Raw genomic sequence first — 23,142 nt, 5'->3', positions numbered from 1 at the left:
TGTGAAACGTTGACCATAAATGAACTTTGTTTGGCATTGTTTCAGTTCCACGCATGGTGTATTTAGCTTAGGCTTAATGTTGACTGTAGCAGGCTACCTAGACTCCTCTGTTCAAGTGGGGACAGAAGCCATAGCGATAGCAATTTAGACTAAATTTAACGAATATAGGAAAGGCATGCAAGTTCAAAACCAGGTTTACAGATGCCAATAAGCTGCATTTCCCTCCCAATTCTTTTTTTCTTTTGCATAATGACCAGTTGTGTGCACCACCTACTGACTGTAGCATTGACTGATTCACTGATTTGTGAAGTAGAGTAATCGTAACAGATCTTTTTCTTCATGTTGGCCGCATTTTCTGTACTATTTATTTTTCTCATTTTCAGCACTGACCTTACTTGAAGGGAAAACTTAAGGCTTACAAAAACTTTGTGTTTTCTGTCCTGGAGGGTTTACTAAGAAGCTGGTTCAGTTGTAAAGCAGGTTAAGTTAACCTTGTGCTATAGGTAAAGCACCTAATTTTCTTAACTAAATGATGCCTGCAGGTATATCTATTAGCAGGTTTAATTTTGCCTGCACTTGGTTGGGTACATTATTTTAAGTGTATTTGACAAGTTTACCAAAATATAAAAAATGTCATTCAAACTGCATTTGCTTTGTTTTACTTTTTACTTGTACTTTTCATTACATTACTTGAGTACATCCATTTTTACAGTAATTTCCATACTTAAGTACAAGAAGTTTCAGATACTTTAAGTCTTTAACTCAAGTAACATTTCAGTCAGTGACTTGGACTTTTACCAAAGTCATATTTTGGAGAGGTACTTATACTTTTACTTGACTCTGAGATTTCAGTACTTTATACAACACTGCCAGGTTCTGTGATGCTCAGGATTTTTGGTTTTAGAACAGGAAATAATAACAAAGTAACTCAATTCTGAGTCAAGTTACCCCAAAGTTAAGCAGGAGGATATGAAAAGCTCTCACTCAATGAAAGACAGCTAATATGACTCACCATTGCAACAGGAAGAAATACTAAGCTTCAAGTCTGCTTTTCTCACCGATGGAATTACATCGGCATACGGATGACAGCATATGGAGAATATCAAAACACATCTCATTCACTAATCCCCTGAACAAATTCAGCTTAACTACAAGCACATCCCTGCTTTACACTGAAATTTCATTTCTATAACAAACATTTTTCTGCATTTGACACAATTTTCATGAAGAGAAAATTTCTGGCTTTCACAAGGAACACACTCATTAAACATTCTAAGTTAATTTATCTTCTATGCATACTGATTCATCACTTGAAAAAACACCTGTCACAAACGCATATACCCTTCTACAACATTTATAAATTTTTAAAAGTCTAAAATTAATTTACAGACAATGTTAAGTTAGAGTCAAAGATCAAGTTTTGGTCAACAAAGAACAGCCACTACCAGGGTTTAACCCACTGTGGGACAATGCGACTTTTATGTGTGAAGCTTTGTAAAAATGGAGAACAGTGTAATTAACCTCTTCCTCCTTTGAGACTGCAAAAGATAAAATGTATTTTTACGGTATTACGGTAGTGAGTGCATTCACCGAATTCTGAATGTTTTACATGATACTAAAGCTCTTTATGTTGTGAATATTTTTTCTACAAGAGTGATTTATGACTTAAAAAAGCCGAAGTTCAAAATTATGGGAGCTTTAAATAGACTTGTGAGTGACATAAGATGTCCACTTCCGATTAACTCTGCTCTTTTTCTCGTGATTTACTCACCTCTTGCTGACAAAGAACTTTAACAGGAAGACTGTAAAGATGTCAGACAACGAAGTCCAGTACGCTTCTCATGATTTCAGAAACAAGAGATCGGCAAGAGGTGCGTTTTATGTTTACATTTTTTTAATAATCCTTTGACTAACATGTTACTGTTTATGGTTATGATCATTGTTGTGATTAAAGCTGCTGACTGAGAAATTCTCAAATAAAAATTTGGTTCCTCCAGGAACTTTGTAGATAAAACCTTAATAAATTGTAATTTTTTTTCAAACATTTAATTAAGAATCTATTTAATGTTTCAATACAACGTGTAAAAAAAAAGTTTAACTGACCAGGAAATCTTATTAGATGCTGATTATGGTTGAAAAAGTGTAATTAAACGTAATTAAAGGATCACACTCATTAAACATTGTAAGTTAATTTATCTTCTATGCATACTGATTCACCACTTGAGAAAACACCTGTCACAAACCCTTCTACAATATTTATACATTTCTAAAAATCTAAAATTAAATTGCAGACAATGCTATGTTGATGTCAAAGAACAGCCACACCCAGGGTTTAACCCACTGCCCCCTCCCCCCTCTGAAATCTTACCTGTTTATCGGAACCTTTATTGTGTCCATAGACAACTTTAAATCCAAGCTGAACGAAATTACCTATGGAGTTCACTAAGGTTCTATCCTGGGGCTGCTCAATATCTATATGCTTCCATTAATTCAAATTATACAAAATAATAAGATAGAATACCACAACTATGCTTATGACACACAGCTATACATTAGTCTTTTATCAGGAGATTACAGTCAGGTTCAAATACTCACTAAATGTATTGAGCAGATTAATGTCTGGATGTGCCAAGATTTTCTCCAACTAAATAAAAATAAAACTGAAATATTAGTATTTGGACCAAAAGAGCATAGATTAAATATTCACCCACCTTCAGTCTGTTGGATTAAAATGCTCTGACAAAGCCAAGAATCTGGGGGTGATCATAGATCCTGATCTGAACTTTAATAACCACATCAAATCTATCATAAAAACATCATACTACCATCTAAAAAATATTGCTAAAATTAGACGACTCATGTCCCCACAAGATTCTGAAAAATTAGTTCATGCCTTTGTTTTTAGTAGACTTGATTACTACAATGGCATTTTTACTGGAATATAAAAAAAAGCAGTAAGACAGCTCCAGCTTCTCCAGAATGCTGCTGCAAGAGTCCTAACTAAAACAAAAAGAGATAACCATATCAGTCCTGTTCTAAGATCCCTGCACTGGCTGGCTGTTGCTCAAAGAATAGAATTTAAAATCTCCTTAATGGTTTACGAAGCACTTCAAAATAGAAACCCAGACTATATTTCTGATCTTCTTCAACCATATATACCACTCAGACTTTTAAGATAATCAGAATCAAACCTATTATTCCAAGAGTCTGCACTAAATATGGTGAAGCAGCTTTTTAGTTTTTATTGCCCCAACACTCTGGAATAAACTTCCTGCTCATTGTAAGACTGCCCTTACTTTGAGTTTATTTAAAACAAGGTTAAAAACCTTCTAATTTGATGTTACTTATTCATATTTTTTTAAAATTCTATTCATTCACTATATTCAAAATTGTATTGCTTATTTTGTCTATTTTTAATTTGCTTGATTTTTTTAATGTACTTTTAATTTTCTTGTTCAAGCACTTGGACAGTCTTTGGCTGAAAGGTGCTATAGAAATGAAGTTGCCTTGCCTTGCCTTTAAACAGACTTGTGAATGACAGGAAATGTCTACTTCCGATGAACACTGCTCTTTTGCTCACAATTTACTTTCCTCTTGCTGACAAACCACTTTAACAGCAAGACTGTAGAGATGGCAGACAACAAAGTCCTGTGCACTTCTGTTGTTTTCAAAAACAAGAGACCCTTTTTATGTTTACATTTTTTAATAATCCTTTGACTAACATGTTACTGCTTATGGTTATGATCACTGTTGTGTGTGAAGTGATTAATGCTGCTGACTGAGAAATTCTCAAGTAAAAATTTGGTTCCTGCGGGAACTTTGTAGATAAAAACCACTTGTCATCATTGCATGTGTAAACTCTTCTCTGACAGGCTCAGTTAACTTTAACATCAGCAGTAAAAGGTGCAAGTTTTGGTTCATGATAAACAGAAGAAAAAACAATGACTAAGCTGAAACTATGCATATTTTACCCTTTTCACCAAAACTATTTCAAATACCTGTTGAACCACTGTAAAAACTGTGCTGTTAATAAACTCATTGTGGCACACCACGAACTGTTACAAATTGATCAGCATGTACTTTAACAACACCAGAAGCAAAAGAAAGTCACAGTATAAAATTGTGCCTGCTCTGGTTACTATGCAAAGAAAAAAATGTAAAGAGAGAACTGAAATTAATATGACTTTATGCAGGATTTAGACTGAGCTCACTGATCTCATTTCTGATTAATTTATAGAATGGATGCCTATGCACCAGAAATAAGGAAGGGCCTGAAATAACGAAATGTTTTCAGTTCAATCTGGAGCGACTCAGACAGAGAAAGACAGCTATTAAAACAGACATACATAAATTAAAGTTCGTTGGCGCTTGGGCCCCGGCTGAGGACATCGAGCTGTGAATTGCAATAAGCTTGGATGAACATTCCCGATGCTGGTTAGGAATGTCATCCCCCAAAAAGGGAGAGCTAAGGCCAGGTGGGAGAAGCTACACTAACTCGGGCTTACGGGCTGGGACTTGAGTCTGCAAAAGGCGACATTACTGTGAAAGGGGGAAAAGTGATGTGAAGCTGGCAGATGAAGGCCAGCTGGGTGCTGCGGTGATGCAATGAGATAGTGTTTAACAGGTGCAAGGGGCCGGCTGTACATTACTGTGATAGTGAGAAAAAGATAGAAGAGGGAATGGATTAGAAGTGAGAAGATGACTGCCTGCTACTGGAGAGGAGATGCTACAGCTAAGATTAGACTCATGGGGTGACGGTTAAAGGATGCAGGCGAGAGATGGGATCATTTTGGAAAGAAACCTGAAAATGAGGATGTAAAGGACAAAAGGAGAAAGAAAATTCACATAATTATGACACTGTTGAATCTCAGCCATGTTGAATAATAATGTAGTTCAAATGACTAAATGTATCTGTCATTTGAACAGACAGATACATCCTGTCTGTTCAAATGACAGAATGTTTTTTTGTTTTTCTAAAACAAAAAAAATTTTTTTGTTTTAGAAGAATGAATAAACCAGTTGATGTGCTGTTTACTACTCAGCTGAAAGCTCACTCTTTCACCTAATGTGTTCATTTGGATTACAAGGAATTGATTGACCAAATGTATGAATCAGTAACAAATTATTAAAACCATGTCTGGACAAAGGAATGAGTCCATGCAAGCAAACATTACTGCAAAAAAGTTTTAAACCAGAGTCAGGATCAAACAACATGTATATTTATAGTAGGTCAAATGTTTCAAATGAAGAACTGCAAAAATAAGATATTCATAAGATATAAAATGCGATCTGGGATAAGGATGTACTTGTCTTTATATGTTTGCATAAGACAATTATTGTAAAATAAATACAAAAAAAAACATGCCTTATGCCTTAATTTTTAGTTTTCAGGCTATCATTCTTGTACATCCCTTATTTTAGTAAACAGATCTCCAAGACTTCTGGTAATTTCATTGTAATATTCTTTGCTTATTTCATAGTCGAGGAATTGTTTACACTATGTCTACATTTTTAGAGCATTGTGCTTTTGTTTTCAGAAACATAAAGTTGCCCTCAGCTGCAGTTATATTCCTTATATTTTTACCATATTCTATTGCTCTGTGAACATAATCTTATTTGAACTAAAAGTTTAAATTTAGTTTGGTTAACTTTGCTTATAATACTAGCAACCCATCTCAAGCCCACCGTCCCTCTCAGTAAGTTGTTTACTATGTTTGTTTCACAGGCTTTAAGACTCACTTTTCTCCACCGTCTTTCTTTACTAAATGATGACAATATTTTTGTAACATTTTAAAATGAAATAATGCAAACAAGATTTAACTTGCTGTAGTTTTGTCCAAATAAAAATGTCTGTCATATTTTCTCTTTGGTCTCTGCAGGACTTTTGTCAGACAAAGAAGCAAAAAGACGTCGCTTGTATCAGAAGTTGGTTTATTGTTTTGGGATTCTATATGTGATTTCGGTGATGGCCTTTATTGGAGTCCGTGTCTACTGTAAGTATGTAAAGAACATTTTTAAGACTGAAACAGGAAGATATTAGAAACTTTTGATGTTCATGAACAACCAAACTTTCCTTCTATATAAAATTTACAACATGACAAACCTCAAAAACATACTTCTTTAGAACAAATCACCAAAATATAAAATTGCATCTTCCTGTGTCTTCTTGGCAGCAGCCAGTCACTGCATGTTGGCATTTTGGATCGTTTCTGTCATATTTGAAGCTACACGCTTGACCCACATGCACAAAGAATCAGATAAATAAAGTTTATTTCCTTCTCAAAACAGATAAATATTTGGTTTGGTAAATGATTTCTTGAAGTGACTGGATCGGGATCGTCTTTGTGTGGGTGAGGTGAGGTGCATCCGCCGGGGGAACTCAGGTTAGGGGTCTGGAGCATGGAAGGCTGACGGAAGGTGAAGGAATCCGGTCCGGCATCCGAAGGCTGGAGGATTCTCCGAGATTGCGGATGGGAGAGTCGTTGGAGGGCGGACAGCTGAGTACGGGAGTGGAGGAAAACGGAGAAGAGGTCCGGCTGCCAGCTGGAGCTTTCAGGAAACTGCTTGGAATCAGACGGTGGAACTCGGGCAACCAGTTTGTATAGATCCACGGGGTCATGAGGGAGGGAAATCCAAAGGCCAGAACAGGGTCATCACAAGAAGAATACTCTGCGTCACGAAGAAGCACCTGAAAACAGGAAAACAACGATGGATTACTATGAGTTGGATTCTCGGAGAAAGCACAGAGAAATAACTCAGGGGGCTCTGGGTGCCATTACTGGCATAACACTCTGGCGCTGGAGAACCTGCCGCCTGCTCCTCTTATGCTGGTGATGATTATGCCAATTACGCACCGGTGCGCGGGAGCCGCCCTCCAACAGACCGCAACCTCATGGCTCCTCCTGGTGGAAAAAACAGCTCCCAACAAGACCAGACTCCAGCACCCAACAATTTCGCTCTGCTTGTTTCGCTACATTTAGTGCAAGACCTTCAATCTCCCCAAATCCAAACCACTGTTTGTTTGTTTGTTTTTTCAGAAACTGTACAGAGCAGATTAACAAAGATAAATAAATAGAAATATAAATACCACATGCGGTGGTCACCTAACGAGCCGTCAGAGCAGTTTCATGATGAACCCGATGTTTTCCCTCAGGGCGATGAGTCGCTTGAAGCATATACATGTGTGCTGTTCAGAATCCGATATGTCTAATCGTTCACTTGTCATCATGTAATCAAAATATTTCCATTTTGCAGACCTCAACAACAAAATCAGTTCTGATTTCAAAACCTTGGCTCAAAACTTCACAAGCTGCGAAAAAAAAAGTTCACACCTGACAGCAGAAATTAGTCAAGTTAAACAGAACAACCATGACTTGCAGACAAAAATTAAAACTCTCAAAGAAAAAATAAAAACTTGTGAAGACCAGAAAGAAAACAGTGGTATGTTCAGATTTCCTTATGGTAAAAGATTATACCTAATTATAATTATATTGATCAGTCCAAATATTTATTAATTGATCTCTGTTGTTTCAGAGAGTCGTCATAGTTCTTGTCCGAAAGGCTGGATTCACTCTCAGTCCAGCTGCTATGCAGTTAATGATGCTGTACCTAGGAATCAGAAAACCTGGGAAGAAGCACAAGAAGACTGCATAAGAAAGGGTTCAGATCTGACTATAGTTGGAAATGAAGAAGAAAAGGTAAAGACAGATTCAGAAACTGTTTATATGAATTGCAAATATATTTTCAACACCAACTGTTCGTTATAGAAATGATGGAAATATATATAATCCTTTTTGTCTCATTCTCCACAGAAGTTTGTTGATGGCACTAGCTGGAAGGACGGCGATGGTTTAATAAAAGGGTTCTGGATTGGTCTCAGAGATGAAGGAGGGAAATGGAAATGGATGGACGGAAGTGATCTGACCAATCAGTGAGAGACACGTTGTTTCTTAAGCTTTGTATGAAATAAATCAATCAGCCTTCATTTAACTGATGTTTTTCCATAGAGCCTGGATAAACCAGCAGCCTGCAACTGATGGTCAATGTGTAACTTCTCTCCAGAACCGAGAATGGACATCAGTGAGCTGTACTAAAAGAAACGGCTGGATCTGTGAGAAGAAGGCTTTATATGTTGTTAAGGAAGAATAATTTAAAATTAACTTTAGAAAAAAGTTTGGCTCTCTCTCTCTTCCTCAAACTCCCAGGCCCTCTCAGCGGGCGACGTGCGGCCACAAGGAAAACAACAATGCGTGTTAACGTCACAGAGTTACAGAGTTTAATCCCATACAAAGCAACGTATGAATCAACAACAAAGCTGCAGAGGAACAGAGATATGCATTCTTTACCTTATACAGACAAAGACAAACAAGACAGACAAACAAAGACAAACAAAAAAACAAAACAAAGACGCGTCTTTGGAGAGAGCCGATGCAAAAAAGCAAAATAGTGGCAGCTCTCTGAATTTTTACTCCTGTACACAAAGTCTTATATTGAAGGTGTGTCTTTCCTTTTTAATATATTCCATTAAGGCGTACCTCCAGTTGTCCAACTGGAAGCTACCTTAGGCACTCAGAGAAACTTAGAAACTCCCCCTAATTTACACCAAAGATCAAAGGCCATTTGCTCTCTGGTAGAACAAAAGAGCCAACAGCTGCGTCCTGGCCTCCTGGGTTCTACGGTCATTTTGGGTACAGAGAAACATGAGATAAGATTTCACAGATACCTGTGAAATCCGAAGTCTCTCCCGTTATCTCTCCTTACATAAATTCTCAGGAGAAACTTAAATCCAGTAATTTTGGTTCAAGGAAAGGTTATCTTTACAAATCCCAGTTTTGCTCCTCTGCACTCAGCACCTCAAAAGATTGAGTCCTGCCAAAAATAACACATAAAATCAACAGAACAAAATGAGGTATAATTCCTGAGCAATTTTCTAATACTAAACAAAACATTTTCATTGAAACAATTTCCATTTGATTCTGATATAGTCACAGATAGTACAATTTTCAAATACATTCATCATTTACTAGATTAATAGTTCTACAATTAGATAATACAATCTTTATTAAAACATGCTATTAATACTTAGAAAAATGTCTTAGAAATTAAATGTCAGTGGTTTCAACCTTCTATGTTGTATTCAGTTTTACACCATCCCAGATGTTGGTTTCTGGAAGACTTTTGATCTGCTGTGAACCAAACAGGCTTCTCTCCCCCAGGCTCAAATGATAGTGCCTTGGGGAGATATTAATTTTACGGCCTCCTGTGCTCTGACAACACAGCAGGAGGCCCATTGAGAGATCTGCATTTGGTTCCTGTTGTCTGAATGCTTGCCCATCTGGTTTAATTTTAAATCCTTAACACAAACCTGTTCAAAATTAAGAAATTTGTTCAAAATAAGTGTTCAATATACCTTTTACACATGCCGTAAGATTAACTGTATTAAGCACTAAAAATAATCATTTTTCCTCAACACTGTTTAAACATAAAATGTTAAGATTATTTGAAAAACCTGGAAATAAAATATCGTAACATTTTATTAATTTTATTTTACAAAGCTGTCATGTTCTGCTTTTCTGTGTATTTATTTCGAGTTTCTGTGTCTCCGAGTCTCCCTATTGTCCCGTCTCCCCTTGATTAGTTCCAAGTTGTGTCTCGTGCCCTGATTACCTCGTGTGTGTTTAGTGTCACCTGTGTCTCTGTCGGGTCCTTGTCTAAGCAGTCGTTTGTTTGCGTGAAGTCTGTCTAGCTGTGCTTACCTAGTCCTTCGTTGCTCCAGTGCTACCGACGTTGAGCCCTGGCTTTCTGCTCAGTCGTGCTGCCTGGCAGTGGACTATTTGATTTTGTCTGGACTGTGTCATCGTGGATCAGTATTCATCATTAAATCACCATTTGTTCTCATTTTACCTGGGTCTCAAGAGTCTGCCTCATCGCCTTCCACCACACATCATGACAAAAGCTAAATATCTATATCTATAGTTTATTATTCATTATAATATCAACAGCAAATGTAATTTCATGTTAGTTTATTAACCCTCTGGCATGGCGTTGCCCTCAGGCAACAACCACATATCTGTACCTCACATTGCTCCTTTATTTTATTTTTGGGGGGGATGATTTAAAGTACCACCAGACATATTTTTGTCCAAATCAAATAGGTATTGAGGTTCATGTGACCTTGACTAACAGCAACAGGAGATGGATGCAAGATCATTTAATGGACAAAAGATGGATGGTTCATAAGTTGGGGACATTCCCGATGAAAACATGAGGATCCACTGTACCACCATTATTTCATTGTTTGTTTATCCACAAAACTAACTTCAGTCCCAAAGGGCGACAAGCTGCTCATCAATTAACAAATGTTCCTATTCCAAGACAGGCAAACACTGAAACAATACCTGCCACAACCAAAAATATGGGGCTGCAGGGTATTTCATATAGCTGGTGCAGATAGTGTTCCTTACAACTTGAAAACCTACACAGGGCGAGTCGTGCCACCACCAAATCTACCAGATATGGGAGCTGGTGGAAATGTTGTTCTTTGCTTGGCTCAAATTCTACCAAAGAATCAGAACTACAAAATGTTAAAAAAAGAGCCTGCAGCCCTAACTTCAGTCACTGATGTGAATCTGGTTGCTACAACCCATAGAAAATCAGATAAACAGATGGTGATTCACAGGTATGTCAATAATCAAGTACCAGAAATATGATATACTTTGTTTCACATCAGCAAGCAATTCCTTCCTGATATTTTACATACAATAGGAAAAAAGACTGATAGCAACACCCTTTGTGATTCAAACTCCCTTAAACATACAAACATACAAACACACAAATGCTCAAACAAAAACTATATTCATAAATAGTGGTTTTAGTAATTTGCTCAAATGTAGCATTCATAAATGAAAGTTAGTTGTTTATTTTATATTTTGTGAGTTGGAACCTCATCCAGTCATCCATCCATCCATCCTTTCATCCATCCATCCATTTTCTAACACCCTAGTCCCCTAGTGGGGTCTGGAGGGCAGCTGGTGTCTCTCCAGCTAACGTTCCAGGCGAGAGGCGGGGTCACCCTGGACAACGCTTTCCTACTGTTTTTTTCTGGGCCTATTAAAGTTTTCATGTTCAAGTTCATAACATGAACCTGAATATTTTTAAATATAGAGATGCAGTATTGTTAAAAGTTGAGATGTCTGTGATTGTACATTGTACATTGTAATTGTGAATAAAACTAATCTCTATAATGGCAGCTGACTCTGCTTCATGTTTTTTTGTAATCTGCTCACTAAAGCTCCACCAGGCATGATTTTGTTCCTGGACTACGTAGAGGATCATCATTACTATGTTCACTTTAATATAAACAGGCAAATATAGAGATGCTTAAGTTTTATTAAAGCACACATTTCATTTTGTTTAGTATTTCTTGATAAAATAACTTTTTATTCTTGGATGCAATTAAATTGTAGTTTTTATTATAATTTTTTAGATTCCACAACTAAAGAGACCGAAGATTCTTTTAATTGTTTCTTTTAGTCTTTGTTTTCATTTTTCAGAGCTAGCCTACTTTCAATTATATTTTTTTTCTTATTAACCAGGTTCAATGTAAAAGCTGAGGAAAATTGGATCAATCTTTTTGTTTCTCAGAGCAGCAATAAGTAAATCAACAACTATAGATTATTTTATTCTTGAAGGTTGTGTTTTTTAATGTGATTTTCTTCTTCCAGGGTGGAGTTCACAGATTTTCAGAGCTTGCAATGTTCTGTAAAACTGTCAGTATGCATGTTTGTCAGAAAATGGAGCTGTGTTCTGTTACAGTAACTCTACCAAAGATAAACCACACAGAGACAAGAAGCATCAAATGCTAAATGATTAGAGTGATTAATTTAGAAAACCTGCTCCTCATTGCTCAGACACTCAGACTGAGGCAACAATTTATTTTCTAAAACAAACTGACAAACAAATATCCAGTAAAAAAAAGCAAAGAAATGATTCAAGGACGTATTCAATGTTTTATACATTTTAAAGGTTAGCTGCAGCTCTGTGGAAGATGCATCTAATATTACCAGATGTTAGAACCAGAAATAAAAAACTTAATTGATTTTAAAGAAGACGTCAACGTTTATTCATGGTCCACTTGGAACCTATATAGGAAACTATATATTGTATAGAATCTCATTATTTTAGTTAAGCTTGTGCTTTTTAAATTGTATCAACAGAACGTTATTTATTTGGAGAAGTTCATGTTGGGAAGAATTGAACTGCAGCTCTATGAGAAGACGTTGGACACCAAATATGTTTCACACATCAAAAAGCAGAACTAAACAGCACATTTAAGACTTTTGTATTCAGTTAAAGTATATTGTGAACATTTTATTATGTTACTTCTTGCTTGTTCTTTCATTGTGTTTAAGTTAATTATACCAGATTGAGATAGAAGAATTACTGAATATAAAACCATGATTGTTTTTATGATTAACTGATAAAGACCCTCAAATATAGAAAAGCAGTAGTTATATATTGAATCCACATAGTTGATAAATGGATAATTTGAACAAAAGTCAGCATAATTGAAAAAGAAAAACAACGTTTTGATTCTCATCTGTTGAAGGTAATCTTCAGCTTGTCGAAACCTTAGTTTAGATTTTTGTTTCTTTCAGAGGAAATTGAAGAAGCTGACTGTGATGATGAAGGAGTCGGCGTTGAGAAGAACATAAGAGCTGCTCCAGGTATAATACTGAAACTATTTAATTAAGGTACAAAATATTAAGCACAAAATGTCTGTAATTACCATGTCAAAGGTAATATTTTAATTTAAAAAAATTGTTTTGTTGAAATACTTGAAAGTAACATCATATTTTGGAATGTATTTTCTATCAGGTCACAAACTGAATATATAAACACCAAAAATCCATTTAAGAGCACATTTTCTTTTTTATTTTTATTTCTTGTTTGTCCTCCTGAGGCCCATATCAGAAAGCTGGATAACCAAATTCTGAATAGGAGACAGTTACTCCGAATAAACGTGCCAGGTTCTGTGATGCTCAGGATTTTTGGTTTTAGAACAGGAGATAATAACAAAGTAACTCAATTCTGAGTCAAGTTACCCCAAAGTTAAGCAGGAGGATATGAAAAGCTCTCACTCAATGAAAGACAGCTAATATGACTCAACATTACAACAGGAGGAAATACTAAGTTTCAAGTCTGCTTTTCTCACCGATGGAATTACATCGGCATACGGATGACAGCATATGGAGAACATCAATCAATCAATCAATCAAATTTTATTTGTATAGCACATTTCAGCAGCAAGACATTTCAAAGTGCTTTACATCATTACAAACACAGAAACACAATGCAATATAGAATCAATAATCAAAACAAAGCATTAAGTCAAGTTCCATCCATAAATTTGTAATTGATTACATTTCAAATACAATTCTAAACAGGTGGGTTTTTAGTTGAGATTTAAAAGAAGTCAGTGTTTCAGCTGTTTTACAGTTTTCTGGAAGTTTGTTCCAAATTTGTGGTGCATAGATGCTGAAAGCTGCTTCTCCTCGTTTGGTTCTGGTTCTGGGGATGCAGAGCAGACCATTTAAGCAGAGCAGATCAAAACATATGTAGCAAACAAAGTTATACCGTTTCTGTAGTAAAATAGCGAGATTTAGCATGATAGTGTGATTTGACAGAAAATATAAAATACTTAATGGAATTCTCTTTAACAGAGGAAGTTCTAACATCAAGCTATCACGGTGTATCTTGATTGCTTACACATCTCATTCACTAATCCCCTGAATGGGGATGCATTGGGCACAATTTTCATGAAGAGAAAATTTCTTGTTTTCACAAGGAACACACTCATTAAACATTCTAAGTTAATTTATCTTCTATGCATACTGATTCACCACTTGAGAAAACACCTGTCACAAACGCATATACCCTTCTACAGCATTTATAAATTTTTAAAAGTCTAAAATTAATTTGCAGACAATGTTATGTTAAAGTCAAAGAACAGCCACACCCAGGGTTTAACCCACTGTGGAACGGTGTGACTTAAGTGTGAAGCTTTGTAAAAATGGAGAACAGTGTAATTAACCTCTTCCTCCTTTGAGACTGCAAAAGATAAAATGTATTTATACAGTATCGCAATTTAATGCAGTGAAGTGTGTAGTGAGTGCATTCACTGGATTCTGAATGTTTTACATGATACTAAAGCTCTTTATGGTGGGAATATGTTTTCTACTTGAGTGATTTATGCAAATGACTTAAAAAAGCAGAAGTTCAAAATTGTGGAAGCTTTAAATAGACTTCCGAGTGACAGCAGATGTCCACTTCTGCGCTTTTCCTCATGATTTACTCTCCTCTTGCTGACAAAGAACTTTAACAGCAAGACTATAAAGATGTCAGACAACGAAGTCCAGTACGCTTCTGTTGTTTTCAAAAAAAAGAGATCGGCAAGAGGTGAGTTTTATGTTTACATTTTTTAATAATCCTTTGAATAACATGTTACTGTTTATGGTTATGATCATTGTTGTGATTAAAGCTGCTGACTGAGAAATTCTCAAGTAAAAATTTGGTTCCTCCAGAAATTTTGTAGATAAAACCACTTAATAAATTGTAATTTTTTTCTAACATTTAATTAAGAATCTATTTAATGTTTTAACACAATGTGCAAAATAAAAGTTTAACTAACCAGGAAATCTTATTAGACGCTGATTATGATTGAAAAATGTAACGTCTGCTTTTAGTGTTGGTTTATCTACTAGGAAAAATATTTTTTATGAAACAGGTAAGTGGATTACTTTTTTTTTTTACATAAAGTAATATATGCTGCAAAAGAATGAAAAATTAGCCCCATCTAACAAAAATGATTTGTAACTAATAAGTTTTAAGGACAAAAGTAGGAAAAGTAGAACACATTCAAATAAACGCAACATGGAGAACAGAAAATAAATAAGAGAATCAATATGTGAATCAAAACTTCACCTGAGAATATTAACTACACACTGCAGCACAAGCTCCTTAGTGTATAGATACAACGAGACACAGAGACTCGTTTCTCATAAAGTGGGAAAGATAAATGAATGTGACATTCATGTGTTACTTCTTAAAAGTAAGGAAATATTAAAAACATAACTTTCCTACTAAGCTTATCTATATTTACAACTTTTGTGAAATAGTGTAAAGTAAGAAAAACTGACAAACAAAACTGGATGATGGCTGAATCAAAGTGGGGCATCTTACGTGTCTACACAGCAAACATTAGCAACTATCTGCATGTCAGCATTGCTTGGAAGGCATGTTTTCTGTTGTATCATGTCAAATGTAAATGGATGAAAATTGTTAAACACTGCCAGGGCTTTAACTAGAACTGCTTTAGTAGAATAAGAGAAGCCAAACTGTTTAGGTAAGTCTGGTGCAAAAAACAGGGTGAATACATGGGAAAGCACCTAATACCCAATAAAGGTAGGTGGAGGATTTGTTATCAGCTTGTTTCGTCTCTGAGAAAACAAGTTGATAACAACAGAAAGCTCAGGAAAATTAGGTATTTGGAATATCAAGATATTTTAAATGAAAATTGTTAAAAAATTGATCAAAATCAAGCGATTAAACCAACACAGCCTAGTTCACCAGGCCTGAAGCCAGCTTTCTTCCATGATCATCTCAATTTTCAGGCCGAATTCCAACAGAAAACCTGAGAGGTGCAAAAAAGAGCAGCCAGGACCCCCCTGGGTGTCAAACATATCCAAAGAGGTGACCAAAACCTGAAACATGGAGCAGGTCCTTCACCAAACAGGATCAGGGCTGATGTTCATTTAAAAGAAATGCATCAGTCATGTATTCAATTGGGTCATAGAACAGTTTTTTTTTTCTTTTGTTTCATTTTATTTTATTGTTCTTTTTTTTTTTTTTTTGCTTTTCAGACACAGTGGCCTGTCCAATAAACTCATTGCACAGGATGTTTATTAGAAAATGTGCACATGGTAATTTTGAAATTTGCTTAATTTCATCAATTCCTGGTAACACAGAAAACTCAAGATCTGACTCAGACTCCACCAAAACCCTCAGTGTGCATCCACCCATTTCCAGAGCTGTGGGTAGCTCTTGCAGCCCTCTGTGGGTTTGTTATGTGATGGGTGTGAATGCTTCACTTAATGAGCGGAACAAGCCATACAGAAAAAAACGGTCTCACCAGCTGGATGCAAGTGTATCAGTGTAACTTTAAACTGGAGATGTCTGATGTGAGGCTGTGCAAAAAAGAAAGGTCAAAGGCTTCTACTCTGTGTGCTGCAGGTGATAAAGTGCAGCATCAGATTGTTTTTTTCTTTATTTACTGAGACACTTTTCCTTTTTTATGAAAGATCAGCTCTGTGTCAGTTTGCTGATATTTTAACTTGTCTTCCAGTCTAGAGATATGCTTTCAAGTTCAAGCAAAAATATTTCACAATTGATTTAATTTAGAAAATTAATCATGTTACAAACATTTGAACCTTTTCAGCTAAAGAAGAAGAAGAGGTTGTGTATGATGATGTGAGGCCAAGCCAAACAGCTCGGGAAACAACTGTCACAAAGGGTAAGTAAATGAAAAAATAAGTAAATGCATCAGTGAAATCTTGTATGCATCAACTCAGCTACAACAGACTCAGATAGCTCTAACATTCCTTAGCTGTTGCAAGTTTCAGTTCAGTTGAACTCTCATCAGAAACAAAGTGATTATTGTTGCCATGGAAACTGACACACTTAATTAACCCTTTTTTTATTGTTTCTCAAACAGCAGCAAACCAATATGATAGTATGTAACATTTAGAAGCTCATCTGAGCTAACCGATAACATTAATTCAGAGTGAACACCCGAACAAATTAAATATGGAAGGAAGTTCAAGGCCAGACAAGTGTTTTCAGCAGACATCATAGTCTTATGGTATTTATAGGAAAAATTGAAAACACTTAGATTTCAGAATAAATTTTATTCATTAAAACAAAAGAAAGTTGGATATTTGGATTTGATGTTTAGGTAATCCAATTTTGAAAGCAGCCTGTAGAACTGGTGCTAAGTTTCAGTGAGTGATTGATCATATTATCCTTGAAATTATTGGTGTTTTTAGAGAATAGATTTTAAAAAACATGCACAGATAATAAACAAAGGTGTATCTTCAGCCCTGCAGTGGCGCTCATTACAATAACACAATTTCTAAACAATAAAGATTACATATCCAAACAGTCAGTAATCACTTCATGTCTCTGATCACTGATGTGTCCTGTTTTGATTAGTTCTTATAACAACTTAGTTTCTATTATTCTTTTACTTTATGGTCTGATATTACAATTACAGTACATTCGTACATCTCATAACAACCCAAACCTAAACACTAAACTAGTAACTAAAAAGTGAGTATTATGTTTTGTGTTTAATGAAATTATGTTGAAGAAATTACAATAGTTTGAGCTTTACAGGCTTTAAGGCTCATTTAAGTCCTTGGAAATCCAATTGACAATGATTATTTACCAAGTTGTTAGGTCTAGTCAAAACACCACTTTATCCGTTAAATGCATTAACTGCATTACATCTGACTCCCACAAAACCGCAGTGTGTATCCACCCATTTCTAGAGATGTGAGTAGGTGTTGCAATGCTCTGGAGTTTGTGATGTGATGGTTGTGAATACTTTATTATCAGCCAAAATATACACATATCAAAGTATCTTTTAATTTATTTCATTGTGAGCATGAATGTAAAATTATTCATTCTTTCGACTTTTATCATCTGTGTAGGTTTCAATTGGCATTAGTGTTTTGAATTGTGATAAAGTGCAACATCAGAAATGTCTTGCTTTATTTCCTGTGAAAGACACTTTCCTTTTTTCACTAACGATCAGCTCTATGTCAGTTTGCTGGTATTTAACTTTCCTCAGTCTGTTACAGTCCCAGTAGACTGGCAGACAAAAAGACACTGACAGGAACTTTCAGTTTCAAGCAAATACGATCATTAAACAATTAATTTAAATGAGTTCAATAATGTATTGTGAAACAAATGGACATTTGCTCTGTATTATTTTAGCTGAAAAACAGGGAGAAGTATTGTACAGTAAAATGAAGAAACCAAACAAATTGTCTCTACAAACATCTGACACAAATGATAAACAATTGGAAAAAAATAATTAAATGCTAAAATAATCATTGCATGTGTAAACTCTTCTCTGACAGACTGAGAGAACTTTAACATCACCAGTAAAAGGTGCAAGTTTTGGTTATAAATGCATATATATGTTTGTCTGCTGTACCCGTTTGTGGAATAATATTTTTCGGATCCCTTCTCTGATACTGAACTATGTAAAGATCATGTATTCAGTTCTTTTTCTTCTACATTGTATGTATTGAAACATAATTAAGCTCATCAAATAGTTTCATCCCAAGAAAATTCACATAATTATGACACTGTTGAATCTCAGCCATGTTGAATAATAATGTAGTTCAAATGACTGAATGTATCTGAAATGTTTTAGAAACATGAATAAACCAGTTGATGTGCTGTTTACTACTCAGCTGAAAGCTCACTCTTTCACCTAATGTGTTCATTTGGATTACAAATTGACCAAATGTATGAATCAGTAACAAATTATTAAAACCATGTCTGGACAAAGGAATGAGTCCATGCAAGCAAACATTACTGCAAAAAAGTTTTAAACCAGAGTCAGGATCAAACAACATGTATATTTATAGTAGGTCAAATGTTTCAAATGAAGAACTGCAAAAATAAGATATTCATAAGATATAAAATGCGATCTGGGATAAGGATGTACTTGTCTTTATATGTTTGCATAAGACAATTATTGTAAAACAAATACAATAAAAAACATGCCTTATGCCTTAATTTTTAGTTTTCAGGCTATTGTTCTTGCACATCCTTTATTTTAATAAACAAATCTCCAAGACTTCTGGTAATTTCGTTTGTAAGGTTTTTATTTTTTTATTTTATTTTAATTTTTTTTCTTATTTCATAGTCGAGGAATTGTTTACACTATGTCTACATTTTTAGAGCATTGTGCTTTTGTTTTCAGAAACATAAAGTTGCCCTCAGCTGCAGATATATTCCTTATATCTTCACCATATTCTATTGCTGAGTAAACATCATCTTATTGAACAAAGAATTTAAATTTAGTTTGGTAACTTTGCCTATAATACTAGCAACCCATCTCAAGCCCACTGTCCCTCTCAGTAACTTGTTTACTATGTTTGTTTCACAGGCTTTAAGACTCACTTTTCTCCACCGTCTTTCTTTACTAAATGATGACAATATTTTTGTAACATTTTAAAATGAAATAATGCAAACATAATTTAACTTGCTGTAATTTTGTCCAAATAAAAATGTCTGTCATATTTTCTCTTTGGTCTCTGCAGGACTTTTGTCAGACAAAGAAGCAAAAAGACGTCGCTTGTATCAGAAGTTGTTTTATTGTTTTGGGATTCTATATGTGATTTTGGTGATGGCCTTTATTGGAGTCAGTGTCTACTGTAAGTAGGTAAAGAACATTTTTAAGACTGAAACAGGAAGATATTAGAAACTTTTGATGTTTACATCCATGGAGATTATGGAAGAACATTTAAAATGTAAATTACAGTCATGGAAAATAGAAATTGGAATGGTTCAAAAACCAACTAAAACTGAAAACGTTTCTGTTGTTTTTGTTATATAAGGTTTTGTTCTTTACATATCTATATATCCTGTCTATGTACTTATTCTATATTATCACTACCTGGAATATGTTGATGTTTTGCAGTTGTATCTCTTGACAAGAGAGACAAACATGAGCTGAAACAACTAAAAGACAACCAAACCTTCCTGCTAGATGAAATTTACAACATGACAAACCTCAACAACAAAATCAGTTCTGATTTCAAAACCTTGGCTCAAAACTTCACAAGCTGCAAAAAAAAAAGTTCACAATTCAACATCCAGGTTCAAAACTTGACACAACAACAAAACAACCTGACAGCAGAAATTAGTCAAGTTAAAAAGAACAACCACGACTTGCAGACAAAAATGAAAACTCTCAGAGAAGAAATAAAAACTTGTGAAAAGCAGAAACTCAGTCAAGTTCTGCAGATCATTGATCAATACTGTCCCAAAGAAAACAATGGTATGTTCAGATTTCCTTATGGTAAAAGATTATACCTAATTATAATTATACTTATCAGTCCAAATATTTATTAGTTTATCTCTATTGTTTCAGTGAGACGGTGTAGTTCTTGTCCAAACGGCTGGATTCACTCTCAGTCCAGTTGCTATGCAGTTAATAATCCTGAACCTAGTAATCAGAAAACCTGGGAAGAAGCACGAGAAGACTGCATAAGAAAGGGTTCCAATCTGACTATTGTTGGAAATGAAATAGAAAAGGTAAAGACAGATTCAGAAACTGTTTATATGAATTACAAATATATTTTCAACACCAACTGTTAGTCATGGAAATGATGGAAATATATATAATCCTTTTTGTCTCATTCTCCAAAGACGTTTGTTGTTGAATCTAGCTGGAAGGATAAAGAGGGTAAAATGAAAGGGTTCTGGATTGGTCTCAGAGTTGAAGGAGGGAAATGGAAATGGATGGACGGAAGTGATCTGACCAATCAGTGAGAGACACGTTGTTTCTTAAGCTTTGTATGAAATAAATCAATCAGCCTTCATTTAACTGATGTTTTTCCATAGAGCCTGGATAAACCAGCAGCCTGCAACTGATGGTCAATGTGTAACTTCTCTCCAGAACCGAGAATGGACATCAGTGAGCTGTACTAAAAGAAACGGCTGGATCTGTGAGAAGAAGGCTTTATCTGTTTAAACATAAAATGTTAAGAATATTTGAAAAACCTGGAAAATATATTAACATTTTATTTTTATTTTTTTTTTTTACAAAAACTAAACATCTATAGTTTATTATTCATTATAATATCAACAGCAAATGTAATTTCATGTTAGTTTATTAACCCTCTATGGCATGGCGTTGCCCTCAGGCAACAACCACATATCCGTACCTCCCATTGCTCCTTTATTTTATTTTTGGGGGGGATGATTTAAAGTATCACCAGACATACTTTTGTCCAAATCAAAGAGGTATTGATTATCATGTGACCTTTTACTATGAAGAGAAGCAGACCTTTTTATGAAGCAAAGCTGCATTCTACACCTTGACTCCTAAGTTAGAAATTACTTTTCTTCATGTTTAAATTTTGGGTAACTCTAACTAAAAATATTGTTATGTCTGTGAGTATGTAAAGAAGCATTGTAGATCATTTCAAAACATGTTTTATATATAATTTACAGTATATGCTAAAACTGTGTTTTTTTGTTTGTTAACACAGGGCAACATTGCACAGTTGGGGCCCTTTTGCTCAAACAATATTATTCTACTGCGTTGATATGCAGTTGATTACAAAATAATTATCAAAGCCAATTTTTTAACTTTATTATTGACTAACAGCAACAGGAGATGGATGCAAGATCATTTAATGGACAAAAGATGGATGGTTCATAAGTTGGGGACATTCCCGATGAAAACATGAGGATCCACTGTACCACCATTATTTCATTGTTTGTTTATCCACAAAACTAACTTCAGTCCCAAAGGGCGACAAGCTGCTCATCAATTAACAAATGTTCCTATTCCAAGACAGGCAAAAACTGAAACAATACCTGCCATAACCAAAAATATGGGGCTGCAGGTACTTCATATGGCTGGTGCAGATAGTGTTCCTTACAACTTGAAAACCTACACAGGGCGAGTCGTGCCACCACCAAATCTACCAGATATGGGAGCTGGTGGAAATGTTGTTCTTTGCTTGGCTCAAATTCTACCAAAGAATCAGAACTACAAAATGTTAAAAAAAAGAGCCTGCAGCCCTAACTCCAGTCACTGATGTGAATCTGGTTGCTACAACCCATAGAAAATCAAATAAACAGATGGTGATTCACAGGTGTGTCAATAATCAAGTACCAGAAATATGATATACTTTGTTTTACATCAGCAAGCAATTCCTTCCTGATGTTTTACATATAATAGGGAAAAAGACTGATAGCAACACCCTTTGTGATTCAAACTCCCTTAAACATACAAACATACAAACACACAAATGCTCAAACAAAAAACTATATTTATAAATAGTGGTTTTAGTAATTTGCTCAAATGTAGCATTCATTAATAAAAGTTAGTTGTTTATTTTATATTTGGTGTGTTGGAACCTCATCCAGCCATCCATCCATCCATTTTCTAACACCCTGGTCCCCTAGTGGGGTCGGGAGGGCTGCTGGTGTCTCTCCAGCTAACGTTCCGGGTGAGAGGCGGGGTCACCCTGCACAGATCGCCAGTCTGTCGCAGGGCTGAGTTGGAACCATGTCTGGTTAATTTTTGTCAAAAAAAAGTTTTTTTATGAATATAGCTTTTGTTTGATTTGTATTCCACTTCTCATTATCACTGTAGAAAACCTTTTTGTTTTGGACTCCTGGTAGCACAATGTTGCCCTGAGGCAACAAACCCAAATCTGGTTCCGGAAGGTGTCAGGGTCCGATTTTATGATTGATATGTAATTAGGGACACCAAGCTCCCAAAGAATGCGGGATAATATTTTTTTCTCAAAAAAATACAAAGTCATGCCATAGAGGGTTAATAGTCATTTGAATAAATTAAGCTGTAAAGTTGCTTAATAGATGCACCCACTTTACTGAATATATATAATTAGCATCTGAAGCTGCCAGAATTTAGAACTGGTTGACACACATTTATTTTTTTAAAACATTTAAAATACTTTCCTGCTGTTTTTTTCTGGGCCTATTAAAGTTTTCATGTTCAAGTTCATAACATGAACCTGAATATTTTTAAATATAGAGGTGCAGTATTGTTAAAAGTTGAGATGTCTGTGATTGTTATAACATTGTAATTGTGAATAAAACTAATCTCTATAATGGCAGCTGACTCTGCTTCATGTTTTTTTGTAATCTGCTCACTAAAGCTCCACCAGGCATGATTTTGTTCCTGGACTACATAGAGGATCATCATTACTATGTTCACTTTAATATAAACAGGCAAACTTAGAGATGCTTAAGTTTTATTAAAGCACACATTTCATTTTGTTTAGTATTTCCTGATAAAATAACTTT

At 35.2% G+C, this 23,142-nt stretch overlaps 2 protein-coding genes across 2 annotated transcripts; both read left to right on the top strand.

Moving 5' to 3' along the window:
- Positions 1–1,802: 1,802 nt before the first annotated feature.
- On the top strand, positions 1,803–8,329 carry LOC111608030 (CD209 antigen-like protein E). The gene is made up of 6 exons (XM_023330231.1): positions 1,803–1,871; positions 5,880–5,993; positions 7,255–7,440; positions 7,534–7,697; positions 7,812–7,930; positions 8,007–8,329. The coding sequence occupies exons 1-6, from the start codon at positions 1,811–1,813 to the stop codon at positions 8,146–8,148; spliced, it is 786 nt and encodes a 261-aa protein (XP_023185999.1). The 5' UTR covers positions 1,803–1,810; the 3' UTR covers positions 8,149–8,329.
- A 6,021-nt stretch (positions 8,330–14,350) lies between these two features.
- LOC106699664 (C-type lectin domain family 12 member B-like) lies at positions 14,351–22,252 on the top strand. Its single transcript, XM_023330608.1, has 8 exons — positions 14,351–14,457; positions 16,496–16,570; positions 19,395–19,512; positions 19,692–19,696; positions 19,775–20,134; positions 20,228–20,391; positions 20,506–20,624; positions 20,701–22,252. The coding sequence occupies exons 1-8, from the start codon at positions 14,397–14,399 to the stop codon at positions 20,828–20,830; spliced, it is 1,032 nt and encodes a 343-aa protein (XP_023186376.1). The 5' UTR covers positions 14,351–14,396; the 3' UTR covers positions 20,831–22,252.
- Positions 22,253–23,142: the final 890 nt, after the last annotated feature.

The sequence above is a fragment of the Xiphophorus maculatus genome, chromosome 3 (assembly GCF_002775205.1).
Source record: "Xiphophorus maculatus strain JP 163 A chromosome 3, X_maculatus-5.0-male, whole genome shotgun sequence".
Taxonomy (NCBI): domain Eukaryota; kingdom Metazoa; phylum Chordata; class Actinopteri; order Cyprinodontiformes; family Poeciliidae; genus Xiphophorus; species Xiphophorus maculatus.
The sequence above is the reverse complement of the archived record's forward strand: the minus strand, read 5'-3'. Positions and strand labels throughout refer to the sequence as shown.